The 22422-nt window shown below is 49.9% G+C and overlaps 1 protein-coding gene across 1 annotated transcript in view; it reads left to right on the plus strand.

Annotated features, from left to right (window-relative positions):
* LOC134042027 (serine/threonine-protein kinase pim-1-like) overlaps window positions 1-11425 on the plus strand; it is a gene marked incomplete at its 3' end in the record, with an annotated part of 31839 nt that extends 20414 nt beyond the window's left edge. The window contains exons 2-6 of the mRNA XM_062489101.1: window positions 9842-9937; window positions 10024-10074; window positions 10303-10672; window positions 10894-11070; window positions 11346-11425. Coding sequence (XP_062345085.1) covers window positions 9842-9937; window positions 10024-10074; window positions 10303-10672; window positions 10894-11070; window positions 11346-11425 — 774 coding nt within the window. The remainder of the gene's footprint in view (window positions 1-9841; window positions 9938-10023; window positions 10075-10302; window positions 10673-10893; window positions 11071-11345) is intronic.
* Window positions 11426-22422: the final 10997 nt, after the last annotated feature.

Genomic DNA, 22422 nt, shown 5'->3' on the forward strand with positions numbered 1-22422 from the left:
AAACAGTTTTGTTTGATCTTAGGTGCACAACACAGAGCCAAAATGTTGCCTCATGTTCATCACTGAAAGACCCAAAGCAGATCATTCTTGTTAACTTAAAACTTTTCTAGAAGTATTTCAGGGCTAATGTATTCAGTCTGTCTAAACCTCTTCTGCAGCTTTCTAGAATGCTGTTGTCTGTGGCTCAATGACCTCTAAATTTCAGCCTCTTCGGTTAACAGGTTTCCTTTGTTTGTTCGATTTCCTTCCTTCCTTTCTTCCTTCCTGGAATCCTTCCTTCCTGGAATCCTTCCTTCCTTCCTGGAATCCTTCCTTCCTGGAATCCTTCCTCCCTTCCTCCCTTCCTCCTTCCTTCCTTCCCTCCTTCCTTCCTTCCATAGGAATTATGGACAGGAGATGGTGAAGATGTTGATAAATCATCCAAAATGTAAAATGCTTTTGGAGCGATCCGTTCCTGCCTGTGACCTGGAAGATATTCTGAGAAGAATAAAGAAGAAAGTAAGTGCTTGGCAGGAGAAATGTCTCCTTTGTGCAAGTATAGCCACAGCTAATAGGACATCAAACATACCTAATCTGTCTTTATCTCATTCCCCTTCTGCTCAATCATTTTGCTCCTGGGAATGAGCTGTTAATCCCCAGCCTGTTCATCTGCAGACCACAAAGGAACTGATATTCTTAGGGGAAAAGTGGGGCTTTGAAGATTTTGACTATTGGTCACAAAGAGGAAAGGGGAAGAGGAGAAAGTGGGTTTACATTTAAGCATAACTCCCCACCCTGCTGTCCCTGCTCTGCTCCCAGTAAAGCAATGAAGTGAGAAAAGTGCTTCTGAGGAGAACAGAGTCTTTGCAAAAGACACTGGAAGCAGAAGTGCCAAGAGAATTTCCAAAACTGCAGCAGATGTCCCAGTCAATCCTAATTGCTACAATTACCGTCTGTCTTTTGGGAATACTGCCCTGCTGTCAAGCCCTGTGGAGCTGGAAGAAGCTTGGTGAATCCAGCAGCATCCAGAGGAAAATCATTTGTCTTGGGGGGACTTTCATTGTTTTTATCTACGTTATAGAAGGGAGCGTGCCCTTTGTGCACAAACAGGGAGAGCGAGTGTTGAACCAAATCACCTTCCAACAAAATTGGTCCACCCCAAAGAGTCCTAATTTTTCTGCTTTTTCCTATAAGAACTCTTGGTGCCTACCAGTTTCCATTATTCCCATTTATGCTCGAGACTCATGAACTGGGGAGTTTAAACTGCTGCTCACTATGGCAGCACCCATAACCTGCCTTGGGCTATTGCAAACAAAGAGTTGGCATCACTGAATCTCTGGTCTGTTTCCTTCTGTAGGTTTGCAAATATTTCCCTAAGACTTGGTAGCAGTGATCCTGGTTCTAACTTGTGTTTTTAAGCAGACAGTTTCCTATTCTATATTCGAAATGTTGGTGGGGTTTCTCTGTGTCCTTGTAGGGGATGGAAGAGCAGAAGGGTGAACGCCCATGTGTCAAGAGCCCTGTGAAGATGAGGAGCCATGTCTCAAAGAAGCCCCAGGCCACATTTCCTTCTAGTCAACGGTACTGAGCACTTTTGTTAGATGTGACAAAGCACACAACAAGCTTGACATTTCTCTTCCTCAGGAAGATCATTCTGGAGAGATGGCCTGTGCCACTGATTTTTTCCTTAACCTACAAATTTTCTTTGATAAAAATGCCTATATCTGCATTAATAATATTTGTAGATTGTCTCCCGTAATGATTGTCTTGAAGTCCATGCTGTTTTCAGAGCCTCATGATTCTCTAGCTTGAAATCACAGCATGAGTAAAGCACCTCTGGATGTTTTGCTCACAATTATCTGCAGGTATTATCACCAACAAGCCATCATTTGCTTTTATTTTCCAGGGTGAAGTCGACCTCGGATGGACGCCTCCTACACCATCCAAAAGTCCAGGTCACGTTGCCTCCAGCTGTGGATGAAATGGAGATGCTCCAGAAGCTTGATGATCTCCTGGAAGCCAAGGGGTTTGAGACACGGATGGAAGGAGTGGCACTCCTCCTAGACCTGTGCAAAAACAGCCCCAAGCTCATCAGCACAAACATTGTCCAAGTATGTAGGGTATCTTCACTGTTCCTTCCCTTCAGCTCCTCTCCCAAGCCTGTAGCAATGAAGTTAATTCAGTCTGTCTTGGCACTACATCCTGCCTTGTTGGGACAGGCTGGTCCCTCTTACCCAGACAAATTTAATTCAGGTCCAGCATGCAGGACAAGTTCTTTCAGTCCAGCTGTATTTGTCTGGCAGGTGCCTATTGATGTTGTTCATCACATGATGACAGAATTTTCCACTGCCCTAACCTTTGCTGTCTCCTACTCCCAGCTGGGTTCAATGAAAGGAATCCAGCCACTGAAAGCATGGCAATTCTTCTCTTGATGAAAAATGTGTTTGGATGTGGAAGAGAAGTATCAGGCTGGGTTGGTATAACCCAAATGTTTTTACAGACATACTTCTCCAAACTCCATCCTGTCTTGCACAAACACAACTGTGGCTACTCGTTTCCATTCTTGTCTCTATTGCACTTGGTAAAGATGGTGTGTAACCTTCTCGGGTATTGAATGCTCATTTCTACATCCCCTCTCCAAACAAGGACATTTTAATCCACCTTTCCTGCTGCTTGTTCTCTTCACAGATTTTTGATCATTTTGTCCTGAGAATATCTGACACGCACAAGAGAGTGAAGCAGATGGCGCTGGACGTGCTGGCAGAAATGATAGCCATCCTGGAAGATGCCTTGAACCCCGTGATTGTCCGTTTAGTGGAAGGAATACTAAAGAGCCTGAACTCAAAGGATACCGGGGTTCATGCTGCAGCTGTGAAAGCGCTGGAAAAATCCGTTTCTCATTTTGGTAAGGCTGACATGGACTCTCCTCAACTGTGTCTCTGCCTCTCTGACACAAGAGAACACTGAGTGCCATGAGAGCTCTTGTTGCCCGTGGAACACTGCAGCTGACATCCACCAGAAGCTGTGGGGGTGCAGTCCTTAGGCACCAGTCCCCCAAGAGGCTTGAATGTGCATCAGCATTTCCCACAAGTGCCAGGAGCCCTTGGCTCTGTGCTGCTTGTCTGGAGAGGAGGTCCTGGACTACAGCTTTGCTACAATTCAGAGGCAAAGGGGATTTTGGAGATTGCTTGGACCCCATTAGATTTCCCAAATGAACAGCTTTGCTGTTGCCATGAAGGGACACTGGCCCATCATGGCTTCTGCAGAGCAGCCCCCTGGAAGGCTCCACATTATAGGCAGTAGCTGCCTCCGTTCCACCTTTCCCATTTGTCTTCTTTTTTCAAATGGGACACTTATGATTCACCAAGTGCATTTCCTTAAAACAAGCAGATAGAAATACAGCTGTCAGTGATGTCTTGTTCCACATGTTGTTTTCATGGAGCAGGATGGCTGTGGCAATTACCTACACAGGCAAGGACTGCTCTAAATTCCTTTGTCACAGAGATTTATGTCAGCACTGAAAATGCTGCTCGGGAGAAATATGCCTGACAAATGGAGTGTTGAAGAGGCAGATCTTCAAGGGGAGTTTCCACTTTCTCCACCTCAGCTGCTCTGTGAACTCCTGAACTGCCTGACTCTGTGCCTTTGTGTATCCCAAGTCTGGGCTTCTTCCTGTTTGCTCTGGAGTTCAAAACCTTTTCACTGCTTACGTGTGATTGAACTCTTGAGGTCCTTGATCTGAAATGTTTAACGTAGCTCCAGGTCCAGCAGACAACTTTGCATTGACAAATGTGAACGGAGAGGTTTTCTTTGGGAATTTGAACCCCCCTCAAGTAGGCTGGAAGGAAAGATATACATCAGCAGAAAATTACTTGATTTTATAAATTGGGGCTGCCCCTGCCCTTCCCCTCCCCACTCTCCTTTCTCCTAGGACCTCAGAAGAGTGAGCAGAAACGTGTGTTTCTCTTGTAGATAAAGTAGCACTGATGAAAGAGTTCAGCCACCAATGGAGTCAGCTGAGTGGCCAAGCTCTGCTGGATGTGACAGAGCGTATCACAGGTATGGCCTCTGCTAAGCCAAGAGGTCTCTCCAGGGAGCATTTCCAGGGCATTCCTGGCAATAGACAGTAGAGTAGCTGCTCCAAATCAGGAGGTGCTGAGCTTGTCCCTCCTGCCCAATGCCCATGGCAGCTGTGTTTGGCAGGTTTTCCCTGGCTGCTGCAGAGGTGTGCAGTACCTGGCACGGGGGTGGCGCTCGGCCTTGGGGCCGAGCTCTCACTGGGGCATCTCAGAGCCCACCTCCAGGAAAGGGAGGGGTTAAAAATACCCGAGCTGGCTCTTCTCTTGGGAGCTCAGTGTCATCTCTGGTCCTTCAGGGAAAATGTAGCAAGTGCTGTTTCAGGCAATCCGTTTCTTTTGTCCTCACAGAATTCTCATTTTGCTCTTGAAAAGTTTTGAGACTGAACCCTGCAGTGCCTGGGGGTCACAGCTTAGGTCAAAACTCAGCACCCAGATTAGGGGCACGGATTTGGTGCAAGGCAGCCTTTGGGGCCAGAGGGGCAGAAGCAGAGTGCTGAGGCTCCCTGCCTGTGCTGTCAAAGTGGCATTGGACTGAGCATTTCAGGGTGTGCAAACAGTGTCTTCCTGTGTCAGTGCTGTCCAAAATGCTACAAATGCAGCTGATAATTGATTCCTCAGAGGAGCTTGCTATGTCAGCAACAGCCCAGGAATGGAAAAGTGATAATCTCTATATATAGTGGACAAGATGATTTACAGCCTTGCTTTAACGGGGTCTAAATGCACTGCTAAGTGTGCCAGCATCTTTAAATGCAAGGTTTCATAGATGTTGTGTCTTCTTCAGCAATCTCAAATGCTCAGTGTTCGGTGATTGAGAATGTCAAAAGCCCTTGAAAGGGCATTGGAATAAAGTAGATGTCTAGGAAGAGGGAATTTAGTTTTGGAGATATTTTGATCTCTTCTTCAAATAAAGGAAATAAACATAAATTAGGACTCTTTTAGGAAGAGCAGATGTTCTCTCTGAGATTTAGTGGGAACAAACAATGTTTTCTCAAGTTCCATTGTGACCAATGTCTTGAATTGGATTTTAACTGAAATTAACATCCATTTTGAAATGGATGCCATAACCCTTTTCCTGCTTGGCAGAATTGGTTTTGGGCACTTTCAGGAAGTGTTTAAATGTTGATGATTGCTGGTGGATTACGAGCATAGAGAAAATGAAGTCTCTTCCACCACAGAATAAGAAGTGGTTACTGCATAACATTTTGCTTGATCAGAAAATATGAATGGTGTCCAGAGCATTTCAGGTTTTGATGTCTCAGCCACATCTGCCATGCAAGGAGCCTGTTGGTTGTCAATGTTTTGTCTGTGTTTGACAAAGTTCAGTCCAGAAATTGAGCAGGGAGAAGGCTTCAGAGAGAAAGGGAGAAGACACTCGTGTTGTGGTTAAATTTCATTCATCTGTGTTGCATTTTTCTCTCTACATTCTACTATTGCAGTGCACATTGCAAGAAAAATGCCATTAACATTGGGAGGGGGAATGACATTAAAATGTGCAGATGCACAAATGCCACAGCAATGAGGTCTGGGTAATTACCTAAGACACCCTGAGGTTTGAAGCAGCTGTTTGTTGGAAGGCACAAAAGCATTGTGCCAAAGACAGCAGCTAGTCACTGATGTTTCTAAATCCAGCTGTCAAGCAGCACCCATGTCTGGTGGGCTGGAGTTTGGAAGTGTGGTCTAATAGTGCCCTTTGCTGTGTGCCACTGAACAAAGGGAAGAGCCAGATTGGATTCTGGCACTTTGACATCAAGGGTCACAAAGATGGAATTGTCCTTTTTCTTAGAAACCTTTCAATTGAATCTCCATGGTGCATTTCCAAATCTTCAGTGTGGGTTTAGACAACTTCCTAATGGAAATGAAAGGGAAGTTGACATTTTAGTCATTCTTGATGTTGAAACAGGTTGTGAAATGATCCAGTAAAGGTACAAGTTCTGCCACAGGTGCAAGTATTTGTTTGGAGACAGTACTCCTGAGGTGTTGGTGGTTCTATTTTGGGGAGGATCAGCTGCTTTGGCCATTTCTGGATCGTTGGGCTCTGTGTGCTATTTCACTGCTCTTAGCCAGAGAGGCTTCCAAGAAGCAAATCTCGAGGTGGATCCTTGTTTGCATTAAGGTTGTTGTTTCAGAAGCTTGTGTCTCTGTCCCGGCAGTGCTTGTGGAAGGGGTTTATGCCAGGAGCCCTGAAGTGGTCCAGCGCTACGCCCTGCCCGTGCTCTGGTCCTTCCTGGAGAACAAGGCGCTGCCTGTCCGCAGCGCCAATGTGCGCACGGTGGTCACCAGGCTCGCCTCTGCCCTCTACGAGGTGATGGGCACCAAGCTGAAGAAGCGTGCTGCCAGCCAGCCCCCACATGTCCAGGAAAACCTCTCCAACATCCTGGGCTGGTGAAGGCTTGATGTTCTCCAGCAAGTTGACCAAGTGCTGAGATGGACACCTGCGGTTCTGACCTTTTAGCTGGGCCAGAAATGACAAAATACTCAGGAAGGGTGTGCATCTGCCCCTGCTCTCTCCACTGCCCTTCCTAGTCATGGCATGCTCAGGGGCCTGAAGACACTCTGGATTGAGGACAAAGTGAAGGACTAGCATGGCTCAGCCTCCCACCGAGGTAAGGTGGGAGCTGGGCCGCTCTCTGGTGGGAGGAAGGGTCTTGTGCCAGCCTGGAGAGCCTGTGCACATTGGCAGGGAGCAGTTGTGCCCTGCAGGTGCCCCCTGCCATGAGCTGTGCTGCTGCCAGTGCCCCATGGAGCTGTAGGGCTGCTGAGCTGTGGGGCAGGGAGAGGAGCAGGAGGCTGCATGTGCAGCTGAGCCATTGCTGGGAAGCACAGGGCTCTGGGCTCCCTGCTGTCCCAGGGCAGCCCAGAGGCCAGGGAGTTCCCCTGGGAGCTCTGTGGAAGTGGCTCAGGGTGTGCCCCTGGCCTGCCTCCAGAGGGTGATGGTAGGAGAATGTTTCCCTGTGCAGCTATTTATGAATTTCCAAGAAATGTGTTCTATGAAATATGGAGCTTCAGATGCTTTAGGTTTGCATTGCAGCCTCTGTTACATTTTGTGTCTCCATTTTGCAGACCTGCCTGGCTCCTGTGTTTCCACCAAGTTTTCTCTGGACATTCTTTTGTGCATTTACCCACAAAGTCCTTTCCTGCTGTCCAGAAGAGCTCTTTCCTCCAAGCCCAGGAAGAAGCTGCTGCCTATCCAAAGAGCGTTTGAAGACATGGATTTATGCATTAGCCTGTATAGTTCCAGATGTACATATGTTCTGATAGTTATCTGTAGGTTTCAATAAATATATTTTGATTGTATCTTAATAATTTTGTTGTTATATTTTTTATTGTGTATATTTTTGGTGGTATGTTTTGTTTTTTTATATTTTATAGTTTTATATTTTTTCCCACTGACATGCTAGGGGTGGCCAGGTCCTTGAGACCTTGAGATGGGGAAGGGAGAGCTTCCCTGATTTTGTGAGTTTCTCTGGGAGGGTGGGGCCAGTGGGGGGAAGGAGGCCAAGGCCACGAGATTCGAAGCAGGTAAAGGAGGGTGGGGGGGCAGTTACTGGTACTCACCCCTTTTTGGCTCTGGAAGGAGGAAGGCAGCTGGAAAACCTCACCGCGCCATCCCAGTGCCAGGAGCTGCCTCTTCAGGTGTTGGACCTCACACCCCTGCCAGGATGCTGTCCTGCTTCAGTTTGCTATCTCCAAGCATCCTGTTGGAGCACCGGGACCGACACTGCTCCAAGGATTCGTGAGCAGAGTCTCTCCTCCACCCTTCCCATCTGGGACACAGCTGCCATCACCCCCAGCTCTCCTGCAGCTGTGCAGGGATCCACACACCTGCCCTGTCCACTGGGAACCTGCCAGAGCTCACTGCCAATGGCGATGGTAACTGCACCAGGGGGGAAAAGAGCACACAACCAAAGGAACTGTGACTGGGTTCCTGTTAATTTCATAGTTATTGTTGTTTAGATTGGCCTTGTTGTATATTTAGTAGAGAACTGTTCTTCCTGTCCCCCTATCTTTCCCTGAGAACCTCTTGATTTCAAAATTATACTGACTCAGTGGGAAGGATTTTACTTTCTCCATTTCAAGGGAAGGTCCTGCTTTCTCCCTAGCACACACCTGTCCATTCAAACTAGGATACGGAGCATGAGATGCAGGGCTGATGTGTGAAAGCATGAGGATCTCCTCCAAAGTAACTTGTTTAATTGTCCATTTTATTACTTCTCTATTTACTCCACACTACTAAGGCAAGGCAAGCTTTGCTTGCAGGCAAAACAGGCATGGGATACACTAGGGTCCCTTGCAGGATCAGCAGGGCTGGCAGTGACAAAGCAGGCAATCTGCTCCATGGTGAGCCACTACACAGCCGCATCCCAATGTGGGTTTAAGTAGCATGGTATTATGGAGAACTCCTTTTCTGCATCAGATACCAAAAGAATGTCCACAGCTTCTGGTGGCAGTCAGCTGGAGCATTCCACAGGCAACACGAGCTCTCAAGGCACTCAGTGTTCTCTAGTGTCAGAGGCAGAGACACAGTTGAGGAGAGTCCATGTCAGGGGTCAGCCTTCCCAAACTGAGCAATGGATGCTTCTGCCACTAACACTGACAGGAAATAAACAAACAAAATTTCTGTGCACACCAGGGCTACGTGTGGATTAAATTATTTCTGTTTCACATCCCGGCCAGAACAACATCGTGGTCAGAATATCATTGTTCCTAGATTCTCTAACACTAAAAATATTGCTGGAGAGTTTTTGTCATTCCCATAGATTTGGTGACATCCAGACACACTTAACAATCCATTTGGGTCCAAGTTCCATGTTGCAGACGATGTCTTTGGGCAGCCTGCAAGTGTCTCAGCAGAGAATGAAAAGGGATGACAATACTGACACGATTTCTCTTTGCTACTTGAAATTTAAAAGCTCCGCTCCAGCCCACACTGGCAAAATTGTCAGAAGAGGCAATTCTTCCCCACAAAATGCTTCATCTCACTCAAACAAGAAAGCCACAAGCCAACAGTCTTCTTTACGCCTCCACTGCTTTATTTGGCTATTTCTCTAATAGGAATTAGCTTCATTTATTCTTACTTTGTTTCCTGTGTTCCACGGGGCGCGCGGCGGCTCCTCCGTTGGGTTCGCGGAGGCAACGGCAGAACGGCCGCGCGCTCCGGCGGCTCCGCAGCAGCAGCAGCAGCAGCAGCAGCAGCAGCAGCAGCAGCAGCAGCAGCAGCAGCAGCAGCGCCTGTCTCGATCGGTTTTCCGCTCGAGTTCCCGCTCGCCCTTCGTGCCCTTCTCCCTCTCAGACTCCCTGTGATCCCGTTCAGTCCCCTCCTTGTTGCGCCTCTCCCAGCCCGGCTCATGCCGCGCCCCGCAAGGCGGCCGTGGGCGAGCCGGCCCCCTGCCCGCCCCTGTCGGGCACGCCGCGGTGCCGCCTCCGCGGGGCTCAGTCCGTACCGCCTGTGGCACCTTTTGAAGAGCCTGTGGACGAGCTCCTCGCTGCGCTGGTGGCGGTGGTGGAGCAGCAGCGTCTCTTGGCTCCGCCTGGCGCGGGCCCTGGCGCTGGCCCGGCCCCGACCGAGGCCCCTCCCGCGGTTCCGCCCACAGCTGGCCCGCAGCCGCCCGGCTCCCGCCCCGCCGCCGGCGCATTCCCCCGAGCGAGCCTCGCCGCCCGGCAGTTCGGCCGCCGGCCCCGAGGCGCCGGAGCCCGGGGCGGCTCGGGAAGCAGCGGCGGCCGGGGCGGGCGGGTGCCCCGGGCAGAATGCCGAGAGCGCGGTGCCGTCCGCACGGGCGGAGAAGCCTCCCCTGGAGCAGCTGTACCGGGAGGGCCCGCTGCTGGGGAGCGGTGGCTTCGGCAGCGTTTACGCCGGGACCCGGCTCGCCGACGGCGTCCCGGTAAGAGACGGGGCCGGCTCGGAGCGGGGAGGGGGGCGGCGAGCGGCGGGCGGCGAGCTGAGCCCTCCGCTCGCCTTGGCTTGCAGGTGGCCATCAAGCGAGTGTCCCGGGACCGCGTCTTGGAGTGGGCGCGGCTGGTGAGTGAGCGGGGCCAGCGGGAGCAGGCGGCGGGGCGTGGCGGGCGGGGTAAGGCCAGGCCCGGCCGGGTGGGAGCCGGGACGCTGCGATGGGAGCGAGCGTGGAGCGAGCGGGGGCCGCGCAGCGTCCCGGGCCATGGGCAATGGGAGCTGCGGTGGCGCCAGGCGGGGGGTGGCGAAGGCGAGCGCAGCATCGGCGCCGCTGACGGCATGGCGGCTCCCCCGCAGCACGACGGCGCCCTTGTGCCCCTGGAGCTGGTGCTGCTCTGGATGGCGTCGTGGCCCGGCTTCCGCGGCATCGTGCGGCTCCTGGACTGGTTCGAGCTGCCCGACGGCTTCGCGCTGGTCATGGAGCGTCCGGAGCGCTGTCAGGACCTCTGGCACCTGCTGCACGCGGGGGGGTTCCTGCCAGAGCCCGTGGCGCGGGCGCTGTTCCGGCAGGTGCTGGGGGCCGTGCGGCACTGCACCAGCCGCGGCGTCCTGCACCGCGACATCAAGGCCGAGAACGTGCTCATTGACCTGGCCACCGGCGAGGCGAAGCTCATCGACTTTGGCTGCGGCACGATCCTGCAGGACACCTTCTACACCCAGATGGCCGGTGAGCCCAAAGCCGGGGCCCAGCCGGGCAGTGGAGCTTCTCCCCTGTGCTTCCACAGGTGGAACACACAGGGAGGGAGGGAGGGAGTGAGGGGGAATGCTGCTTCAGCCGGCTGCAGCCAAGTTGCATTTTGGCAGGAGCTGGGGCTGGCTTTTGAGGAGCTGGCTGGGAGGGAGGGAGCAATCAACATTGGCCTGATGAGCTGTGCCCGTGTGCCATAGGAACGCGGGAGTACTACCCACCGGAGTGGATCCTCTTTGGCCGCTACCATGGCCAGCCAGCCACCATCTGGTCCCTGGGCATCCTGCTCTATCAGCTGGTGTGCAGGCACCTTCCTTTCAAAAGCAGAGAGGACATCGTCCGGGGACAGCTCTTCTTCCCGCCCCGGGTGTCTCAAGGTGGGGATGAGCCTTCAAGGCACAGGAGCAAGAACGGCTTTGGGAGAGGGCAGGTGGCACATAAGTGTCCTGCTGTTGCAGCTGGGGAGGAGGTTCATCTCCTGGGCTGAGCTGGAGGAGGCGGCACGTGTGCTTCTGCTGCTCTCTTCCAGAAGAGAGGATGGATGGGAAGCTGTGCGAACAGCTCTGAGCACTCTTTAGTGTGCTGTGGGCACTGTGAAATCTGGGAGAGCATGGACAGGAGCTGACCAGCAGTTTCTGGTTTCTCTCTGCAGAGTGCCAGCACCTGATCAGGTGGTGCTTATCCATGGACCCTGCAGACAGGCCATCCTTGGATGACCTTTTAGAACATTCTTGGGTGCAGAAGCCCCACCTGGCCCAGGAGACAGCAGAGATCCATCCCTCTGCACAGTAGGATCCAGGATGCCCGCAAGCAGCAGCTGCTCGTGTCTCGTGGCTCTCAAAGAATTCCCCAGAGCATTTCCCAGTGGCCCTGGCATGGAGCAGAGAGCACAGCCAAGGAGGTGCTTCCTCAGGTCCCCGGCGATTTGTGGAGGGAGCGGCTCAGGGCTCCCCATCCTATTGGAGAAATTGTGGCACAGTGCAGTGAAGTTGCCACAGAGTGGAAAAGGGGAAACATCCCCCTGCAGCTCAATGGCCTCGTGATGTCCCCGCGAGCCAAGGCACATCTGGCGTGTTCTTCTGGAGATCAGCGCAGAGCTGGAGAACGCCGTTCTCGAGCTGGCCACTGGCAGGGCAAAGCTGATGGGCTTTGGTTGCAGCCCCTTCCTAGAGGACACGCTCTGCACCCCGACGAAATCAAGATGAGTCCCCAGGCGGTGCAGGGGTGGGGGGATGCTCGTGCCTCCAGGCATGGCAGGGCTCAGCCTGGCCACGTGCCGGAGGTTCCCCTTGGGGTGGCAGTGGACAATATTAATCTTTCTGCCAACTGCTCAGCTGCTTTTTGGTGGGGCAGGGGATGGATGTTGTGGAAGGGGAGCCGGCTCCTGGCCTCGCTCACAGCTTCTTCCTGCCAGCATGGCACAGGCTGGGGTGGGGGCATCCGGCCTGACATAAGCGTCCATCCGTGTGGATGGGGAGCAGCAGAGGGGGACGGGTTCTTTAGCCATGGCCCAGCTGCTCTGCTTTGCAGGCCCTTGAGGAAGGGGTGGGCATACAGGTGGGAAAGGTAGGGTTTTTCCCCACCACTGGAGAGATTTTAGTATCATAAAGAGCGGTCAGACCTTCCCCAGTCCCGTGAAACGGTGACAACCTTTGGTGCTTTTTCTTGTTTCCAGGTCTTGTTTTGAAATGACTTTCATGCAATTGTTCTTTGTTTTTTCCAGAAAGATTGCAGCTTGTGTCCAGACCAGATGGAGCAGCACCAGCACCGTCCTTGGAGTGCGTCCCATGCTGGTGCTCCCCGGGGAGGGTCCACGGTGTGCAAGGACGTCCCTGCAAGAAGGATGAGGACCTTGTGTGTGATCGGCTCCTCTCCTGGCAGCCGGTCTCCAGAGGTGGGTACCCGGTTCCACAGCTCGGGTGGCAGAAGGGCTTAGGGCAAACGGCAGCAGGCACACGAGAATGTCGCTCTTGCAGCTGCTGAGGAGGTTGTTGTGCCATGCTTGAGCAGAAGAGGTGGAGCGTGTCCTGCCACGCTGCTCTCCTCTAACAAGGAGGGAATGGGCTGGGAGGTTTGGGCTCTGAGCACAGCCAGCAGCCTGGCCTGAGCACAGGCCGTGGTGAGACAGGGGGGACAGGAGCCTGCTGCCACTGACCGTGGCTTTCTGGTTTCTGTCCCCAGGCTACCAGCAGCTCATGCCATGGAAACGGCACCGCTCGACCTGCCAGTCTGGGAGGGCTGGACGGCAGCGGGTGTTCATTTGCTGCCCAAAATAAATCATTCTTGTTACTAACATCATCATCATCATCGGAGCATTTCTTTCATCCTTTTTTCAAGCTTTTGGCACCCTTCTTCCACCGAAATCTCTTTGCCTCTTTCCTCATCCACTTGGTGGAATTGGTGGGGGGGTTTAAGTAACACAAAAAGTTCAGCAACAATTCCTGTTGCCAACCGCAGCAGTCTCTTCAAGAACCTGGAGTTGGTAGCCAGGCCCACATTTCACTTGGAAAGGGGAGTGGTTTGCAGGGACAAAGATGTCCCTCTGCTGCAAAAGCAGGGAGGAAATCAGAAGCAGCAAAATGCAATTTCAGCTCTACCCCCGCCCAAAGTTGTCTGCATCTTTGCCCTCCACTCCAAAATAGGCAGGCAAGGCTGGACTTGAACAAGATTCAAGTCCTTCATGGTCCCTTGGCATTAAAGGGATCAAGTAAAACTCTCGTATGCAGTAATTGGAGTACAGCTACTGTAGGGATAAAAGAAATGTTGGAAGCTGGGACATCCTTCTTGACTCCTTTGTCTCCCCAGGTGTTGTAGCCTGGATAGCTGTTAAGATGGTTGCAGGTAAAGGAGCAGCAAGGGCCTTTGTATGGGATCCACGGAGATGCTTATTTCAGCCACTGCGTGGATAGTCCAGGGTCAGAGGCAAAGACAAAGGGGAACGTCGGGGTGAGGGTCCAGGTTGAAGCAGATGGGTGTCCTGGGCAGGGGGAGCATCAGGGAGCACTTACCAGGAGACATGGGGGTGGCACAAAGGTGGGGTTAGGGCATGGGAGCCAACAGGGAAACAGGGTGGGAGTGACCGAAAGCCTGAGAGACAGGGAGAGGGCAGGGGGCTGGCCCAGGGAACAGAACAGGGCTACATTGGCATGACAGAACAGGGCTTGCTATGAGAGAAGCCTCTCGTGTCTTCCTAACTAGGGAATGCCTTTTAGGGTCTCCACAGTGGGGTGTTTTGGGTTCAGTTTGAGTTTGGGTGGAGATACTGCTTTAGTGTAGTGGTTTTGGATTGTTAATTTGAACGTTTTTAGTTGTGAGATAGGATTAGGAGGAAGCTAAAACAGGCTTAGCTTTAAATGGTACAAAGACAAACTTTATTACCAGAAATTATAGGGGAAAAAAACAAGAAGAAATATTAGAATAAAACTTCAGACTACTCTTCTTCTTTCCACACATTTGTTTTTTTTGCATTGACAGCATACAAAGAACAACTCAGTTAGTTTACCTTTTCTAAAATAGTCATTTACTTGTTTCTTTCAGAGAGGAGATTCTTCAGCCTATAGAGGTTTTTCATAAGAAACCATTTTTAGGTGGTCTTGCTGTTCTAGTGTTTAGCCGTCAGGGAGGATAGAGATCTGGTTATTATGTAATATTTTTTTTCTCAACTAACATTTTAATTCATAACTAATACTGAGGACCATATCAACTTATGAGGCACACTTAAAGGATTATAATAGTTGAAACAAAAGCTTACTCCACTTTTAAAAATAGAGGGTGTTTTTCTTCTTCCCTAGGGAGAAGCAGGGGTTTTTTCACTATTTCAACCTAGGGCACTTACAGCAATTTTAACATTGGTTTATTTTAACACCAACGCTTCTTCTTACATCTAGAGTTAGAATCTTTAATCCACCCCATATTTTTTATGTGTTATAGGGAAACAAGGGTTGCTTTTCTGTAGCATAAAAAAAAGGGAAGAATTTCAGTCTATGTCTTCCTTCCCTCAGCTGAGACTTGACTCTTCTCGTACTTTGAATTTGGTGTTTTTTGTGCTGTTTTTGTACATATTATCATTTTGGTTCTCTTTTTTTTTTTTCCACAGGACAGAGAATAAAGTATTTGTAAAGTCATATTTTGGGCAGTGAAAAAGTTAATATTTTGCCGGGGCAGGAGAGGGTTCTGTGATTGTGTCCTGGTTTACAATACAACATACATATTCTATTACCATCTGAGAAGTGTGATCATCCTTATCTCTGTGGGAAATGTCTTCTGTTGATGGGCCATCACTGATAAGGGTGATCATCCTTATCTCTGTGGGAAGTATCTTCTGTTAATGGGCCATTGAGTCCTACTGTAGAACTGATAAGATTACTTCATCCCATTGGGAGATGCTCCAGCCAGGAGGATGAGCCAAGCCTTTCCTACCTAGATAAAAACTGAGGTTTAGAACGCCAAAAGCAGCCTTTCTCCACTGGATTCCAGAGGAAGAACCAGGTTCTTATCCACATCATCGCTGGACCCTTTGGAGGAAAACTGCACCAGCACCCTGACTGACAGGGTATCAGGTTGTATTCTGACTCTGTCAGTGGTTTTATTTTTATTATTGCATGTATTTTGTTTTTTTCTTCTTTTTTTCCTCTTCCCTATTAAAAATTGTATTACTGACTTGAAGTCTCACTGGTTTTGCTTTTCAAACCAGTACATTTGTTGGCGCCCAATGTGGGGCAAGAAGGTACTGAGAAAAAAGTCAGCATTACAATTTTGAATTTTGCCAGCCACCTATTCACCATGATTCTCAACATGCTTACGTGGGTTTTATATCTTACTCTCTATATTTTTCCGCACATGGGGAACTATCTGCCGGTTGTAATGCTCCTGTGTAGACCAGGGTATGGTATAAAAATTGCTTTATTGGTCTATTATGTCTATTGCATGATAACCTCTGAGGCAATGAACATCATTCGGAATATATACTCAACTTTGTTTGTTTGTCCTAGTCTAGGCTGCTACATCTGGGGTCTCAACAATCGCACCCAGCCCCTGGGGGGAGGGGAAAAGGATGATTTTTTCCAATCTTTCAGGCATGGCACAGCAGTTTTTGGAAATGTTGAGTTCTCTCTGGATGCCAAGGACAGCATAATATTGTTGTTAGTTCTGCTTTGTCTTCTCTGCACAGCCTTCACAGCCTGCAACATGCTTAGAAACAAAACACTACATGGTATAGTGCAGCGTATTCTTGAGGAAGAGGAAAAAAGAAACAAATCTACTGCGTCCATGTCTGCACAGACTGTCACAAAGGAGAAAAGAGCCAAAAGAAAAGCAACAGCATCCGTCTCTACACAGACTTTTATCCAGGAAGAAGGAACCAAAAGTGCCACCAGCATCTCCACACAAACTGTCACCGAACCAGAACAGCCCAGACCAGTAGCAGTTGCCCCCGTTCAGAAGAAGAAATCAAAGAGCAAATCAGTTCGCATAGTCACTGATGAGGACGTGGCAGGACCTTCGCACCCAGCAGAAGAGACAGAGCCAGAAATCATCACTCGCTCTCTATCCCTGGGTGAGCTGCGTGACCTGCGGAGGGAATTCACCCGCCAGGCAAACGAGTCCATCCTGACCTGGCTGCTCCGCATCTGGGACGCTGCAGCCAATGACACAGTTCTGGATGGAAGTGAGGCCAGGCAACTGGGATCTCTGTCCCGGGATGTGGTCATTGACCAGGGGATCGGGAAAACCCAAGAAACCCTCAGCCTCTGGCGGCGACTGTTGACAAGTGTGAAGGACAGATACCTTTGTAAAGAAGATCTCCAGGTGCACCAAGGAAAATGGAGCACAATGGAACAAGGTATCCGATGCCTGAGGGAATTGGCTGTGCTGGAGATCATTTTCTCAGAAGATGAGAGATTTCCTAAGAGCCCAGACTGTGTCCGGTGCACCTCACAGATGTGGTTGAGATTCGCACGGCTTGGACCAGAGATATACTCCCGTTACCTGGCAACACTGCAATGGAGGGAAGGTGAGGACATGGTAGGCGTCTTGGCCAATAAACTAAGAATTTATGAGGACACTGTCACTGCCCCATTTCGTACCCATGTCTCAACCGTGGAAACAAGGCTGGTTGAGCAAGTCCGGAGCTTGATTGAAGAGGGCCATCAGAAGCTTAAAAAAGAACTTAAGGCAGAAAACTACCAGATCTCACCAGAACCAACAAGAGTCTCTGCCATTAGGAGCCGGCGTTTCCCAGCCAGGGAGAAAGGACACACTCCACGAGGTAACCTCTGGTTTTTCCTTCAGGAGCATGGAGAAGACATGAGGAAGTGGGATAGAAAACCCACCTCCTCCTTAGCAGCCCGGGTACGTGAACTGAAAAGAGGGACACCGAACATAAGAAGCTCACCTAGAGTCAACGCTGCTCCAGTCTCTCGTGCACAGAACTCCAAACAGTATCAGAACGATGATATGACTGATCCTCTTGAAGGGACCTCAAGAACCTATCTACAGGAAGAGAGCAACGTGTACCAAGACCAGGAATAGAGGAGCCCTGCCTCTAGCCAGGTAGAGGAGAGGGACAATCGGATCTACTGGACTGTGTGGATCCGATGGCCTGGCACATCTGACCCACAAAAACATAAGGCTTTGGTTGACACCGGCGCCCAATGTACCCTGATGCCATCAAGGTATGTAGGAGAAGAGTCAATCTCTATTTCTGGGGTAACAGGAGGATCCCAGCAGCTGACTGTAGTAGAGGCCGAAGTGAGTTTAACTGGGAAAGGGTGGCAGAAACACCCCATCGTGACTGGCCCAGAGGCCCCATGCATCCTCGGCATAGACTATCTTCGAAATGGGTATTTCAAAGACCCAAAGGGATATCGCTGGGCTTTTGGGATAGCTTCTGTAGAGACAGAAGACATCAGAAAACTGAATACCTTACCTGGTCTCTCAGATGACCCCTCTGCTGTGGGACTATTGAGAGTTGAAGAGCAACAGGTACCAATCGCCACAACAACAGTACACCGTCGGCAATACCGTACCGACAGAGACTCTGTGACTCCCATCCATGAGATGATTCGTAAACTGGAAAGCCAAGGGGTGGTCAGCAAAACCCACTCACCCTTCAACAGCCCCATCTGGCCTGTGCACAAGTCTGATGGAGAATGGAGATTGACTGTGGACTATCGTGCATTGAATGAAGTGACTCCACCGCTGAGCGCTGCCGTGCCAGATATGCTGGAACTCCAGTACGAGCTGGAGTCCAAGGCAGCAAAGTGGTACGCCACCATTGACATTGCCAATGCATTTTTCTCCATTCCTCTGGCAGCAGAGTGCAGGCCTCAGTTTGCTTTCACCTGGAGGGGGGTGCAGTACACCTGGAACCGACTGCCCCAGGGGTGGAAACACAGTCCCACCATCTGCCATGGACTGATCCAGGCTGCACTGGAAAAGGGTGAGGCTCCTGAACATCTACAGTATATCGATGACATCATTGTATGGGGGAGCACAGCAGGGGAAGTCTTCGAGAAAGGAGAGAAGATTATTCAGATTCTGCTGAAGGCTGGTTTTGCCATTAAGCAAAGTAAGGTAAAGGGACCAGCTCAGGAAATTCAGTTTCTAGGAGTCAAATGGCAAGATGGACGTCGTCAGATCCCAACAGAGGTAATTAACAAGATCACCGCTATGTCTCCACCAACCAACAAGAAGGAAACACAAGCTTTCCTAGGTGCCATAGGCTTTTGGAGAATGCACATCCCTGAGTACAGCCAGATTGTGAGCCCTCTCTACCTGGTTACCCGCAAGAAGAATGATTTCCACTGGGGCCCTGAACAACAGCAAGCCTTCACCCAGATCAAGCAAGAGATCGCTCATGCGGTAGCCCTTGGTCCAGTCAGGACAGGACCAGAGGTAAAGAACGTGCTCTACTCTGCAGCTGGAAATCATGGTCTATCCTGGAGCCTTTGGCAGAAGGTACCTGGTGAGACTCGGGGTCGACCACTGGGATTCTGGAGCAGAAGCTACAAAGGGTCTGAAAACAACTACACTCCCACAGAGAAAGAAATTTTGGCTGCCTATGAAGGAGTTCAAGCAGCCTCTGAAGTAATTGGCACTGAAACACAGCTGCTTCTAGCACCTCGACTACCGGTACTGGGCTGGATGTTCAAGGGAAAGGTTCCTTCCACACATCATGCCACTGACACTACATGGAGCAAATGGATTGCCCTCCTCACTCAGCGCGCCCGTATTGGAAATCCAAATCGCCCTGGGATTCTGGAAATAATTACAAACTGGCCGGAAGGTGAGACTTTTGGGTTATCTTCTGAAGAGGAGGAGCAAGTGGCACGTGCCGAGGAAGCCCCACCATACAATGAGCTACCGGAGACTGAAAGACGATATGCCCTCTTCACTGATGGTTCCTGCCGAGTTGTAGGCACTAACTGAAAATGGAAAGCTGCAGTATGGAGCCCCACACGACAAGTTGCACAAGCTACCGAGGGACAAGGTGGATCGAGTCAGGTTGCAGAGTTAAAAGCCATCCAGCTGGCTTTAGATATTGCCGAACGGGAGAAGTGGTCAAAGCTCTATCTCTACACTGACTCATGGATGGTAGCTAATGCTCTGTGGGGATGGTTGGATCGCTGGAAAAAGGCCAACTGGCAGCGCAGAGGGAAACCCATCTGGGCTGCTGAGATTTGGCAGGACATTGCCACCCGAGTAAAGAAGCTAACCGTGAAGGTTCGACATGTGGATGCGCATGTACCTAAGAGTCGAGCTAATGAAGAGCATCACAACAACGAGCAGGTGGACCGAGCTGCCAAGGTAAAAATATCACAAGTGGATCTAGACTGGCAGCACAAGGGAGAATTATTCCTAGCTCGTTGGGCCCATGATGCCTCTGGTCATCAGGGGAGAGATGCAACATACCGATGGGCCCGTGACCGAGGGGTGGACCTTACTATGGACAGCATCTCACAGGTCATCCAGAACTGTGAGACCTGTGCCACAATCAAACAGGCCAAGCGGGTGAAGCCTCTGTGGTACGGTGGACGATGGTCAAAGTACAGGTATGGGGAAGCCTGGCAAATTGACTACATCACCCTTCCCCAAACCCGCCAAGGCAAGCGCTACGTACTGACCATGGTGGAAGCAACCACAGGATGGTTGGAAACCTACCCTGTGCCTCATGCTACTGCCCGCAACACCATCTTGGGCCTAGAAAAACAAGTCCTTTGGAGGCATGGTACCCCCAAAAGAATTGAGTCAGACAACGGAACCCATTTCAAGAACAGCCTTATCAACACCTGGGCCAGAGAACATGGTATTGAATGGATATATCATATCCCTTACCACGCACCAGCTGCCGGGAAAGTTGAACGGTGCAATGGACTCCTTAAAACTACCCTGAAGGCACTCGGTGGGGGAACCTTCAGAAATTGGGAAATGAACTTGGCAAAAGCCACCTGGATGGTCAACACCAGAGGGTCCATCAATCGAGCCGGTCCTGCCCAATCTGAACCCCTGCACACAGTGGATGGAGACAAAATCCCTGTGGTACACATGAAAGGTATTTTAGGAAAGACTGTTTGGATCAATCCCACCACAGGCAAAGGCAAACCAATCAGTGGGATTGTTTTTGCTCAAGGACCTGGTTACACTTGGTAGGTAATGCAGAAAGATGGAGAAACCCGCTGTGTACCGCAAGGAAACCTTATTTTAAGAGAGAACTGTGTGTAGGGTTTCATTCTGTATTATATGTAAATATATAGGGTATTGGTTTGGGTATAATGTAGATGGTAATAGAATAAGGGGTGGATTATGTCCTGGTTTACAATACAACATACATATTCTATTACCATCTGAGAAGTGTGATCATCCTTATCTCTGTGGGAAATGTCTTCTGTTGATGGGCCATCACTGATAAGGGTGATCATCCTTATCTCTGTGGGAAGTATCTTCTGTTAATGGGCCATTGAGTCCTACTATAGAACTGATAAGATTACTTCATCCCATTGGGAGATGCTCCAGCCAGGAGGATGAGCCAAGCCTTTCCTACCTAGATAAAAAACTGAGGTTTAGAACGCCAAAGGCAGCCTTTCTCCACTGGATTCCAGAGGAAGAACCAGGTCCTTATCCACATCATCGCTGGACCCTTTGGAGGAAAACTGCACCAGCCCCCTGACTGACAGGGTATCAGGTTGTATTCTGACTCTGTCAGTGGTTTTATTTTTATTATTGCATGTATTTTGGTTTTTTTTCTTTTTTTTTTTTTTTTTTCTCTTCCCTATTAAAAATTGTATTACTGACTTGAAGTCTCACTGGTTTTGCTTTCCAAACCAGTACAGTCCTAATTTTTCTGCTTTTTCCTATAAGATCTCTTGGTGCCTACCAGTTTCCATTATTCCCATTTATGCTCGATACTCATGAATTGGGGAGTTTAAACTGCTGCTCACTATGGCAGCACCCATAACCTGCCTTGGGCTATTGCAAACAAAGAGTTGGCATCACTGAATCTCTGGTCTGTTTCCTTCTGTAGGTTTGCAAATATTTCCCTAAGACTTGGTAGCAGTGATCCTGGTTCTAACTTGTGTTTTTAAGCAGACGGTTTCCTATTCTATATTCGAAATGTTGGTGGGGTTTCTCTGTGTCCTTGTAGGGGATGGAAGAGCAGAAGGGTGAACGCCCATGTGTCAAGAGCCCCATGAAGATGAGGAGCAATATCTCAAAGAAGCCCCAGCCCACATTTCCTTCTAGTCAACGGTACTGAGCACTTTTGTTAGATGTGACAAAGCACACAACAAGCTTGACATTTCTCTTCCTCAGGAAAGTCTTTCTGGAGAGATGGCCTGTGCCACTGATTCTTTCCTTACCCTACAAATTTTATTTGATAAAAAATGCCTATATCTGCATTAATAATATTTGTAGATTGTCTCCCGTAATGATTGTCTTGAAGTCCATGCTGTTTTCAGAGCCTCATGATTCTCTAGCTTGAAATCACAGCATGAGTAAATCACCTCTGGATGTTTTGCTCACGATTATCTGCAGGTATTATCACCAACAAGCCATCATTTGCTTTTATTTTCCAGGGTGAAGTCGACCTCGGATGGACGCCTCCTACACCATCCAAAAGTCCAGGTCACGTTGCCTCCAGCTGTGGATGAAATGGAGATGCTCCAGAAGCTTGATGATCTCCTGGAAGCCAAGGGGTTTGAGACACGGATGGAAGGAGTGGCACTCCTCCTAGACCTGTGCAAAAACAGCCCCAAGCTCATCACCACAAACATTGTCCAGGTATGTAGGGTATCTTCACTGTTCCTTCCCTTCAGCTCCTCTCCCAAGCCTGTAGCAATGAAGTTAATTCAGTCTGTCTTGGCACTACATCCTGCCTTGTTGGGACAGGCTGGTCCCTCTTACCCAGACAAATTTAATTCAGGTCCAGCATGCAGGACAAGTTCTTTCAGTCCAGCTGTATTTGTCTGGCAGGTGGCTATTGGTGCTGTTCATCACATGATGACAGAATTTTCCACTGCTCTAACCTTTGCTGTCTCCTACTCCCAGCTGGGTTCAATGAAAGGAATCCAGCCACTGAAAGCATGGCAATTCTTCTCTTGATGAAAAATGGCTTTGAATGGGGAAGAGAAGTATCAGGCTGGGTTGGTATAACCCAAATGTTTTTACAGACATACTTCTCCAAACTCCATCCTGTCTTGCACAAACACAACTGTGGCTACTCGTTTCCATCCTTG

This window comes from Cinclus cinclus, chromosome 3, assembly GCF_963662255.1.
Source record: "Cinclus cinclus chromosome 3, bCinCin1.1, whole genome shotgun sequence".
Taxonomy (NCBI): Eukaryota; Metazoa; Chordata; class Aves; order Passeriformes; family Cinclidae; genus Cinclus; species Cinclus cinclus.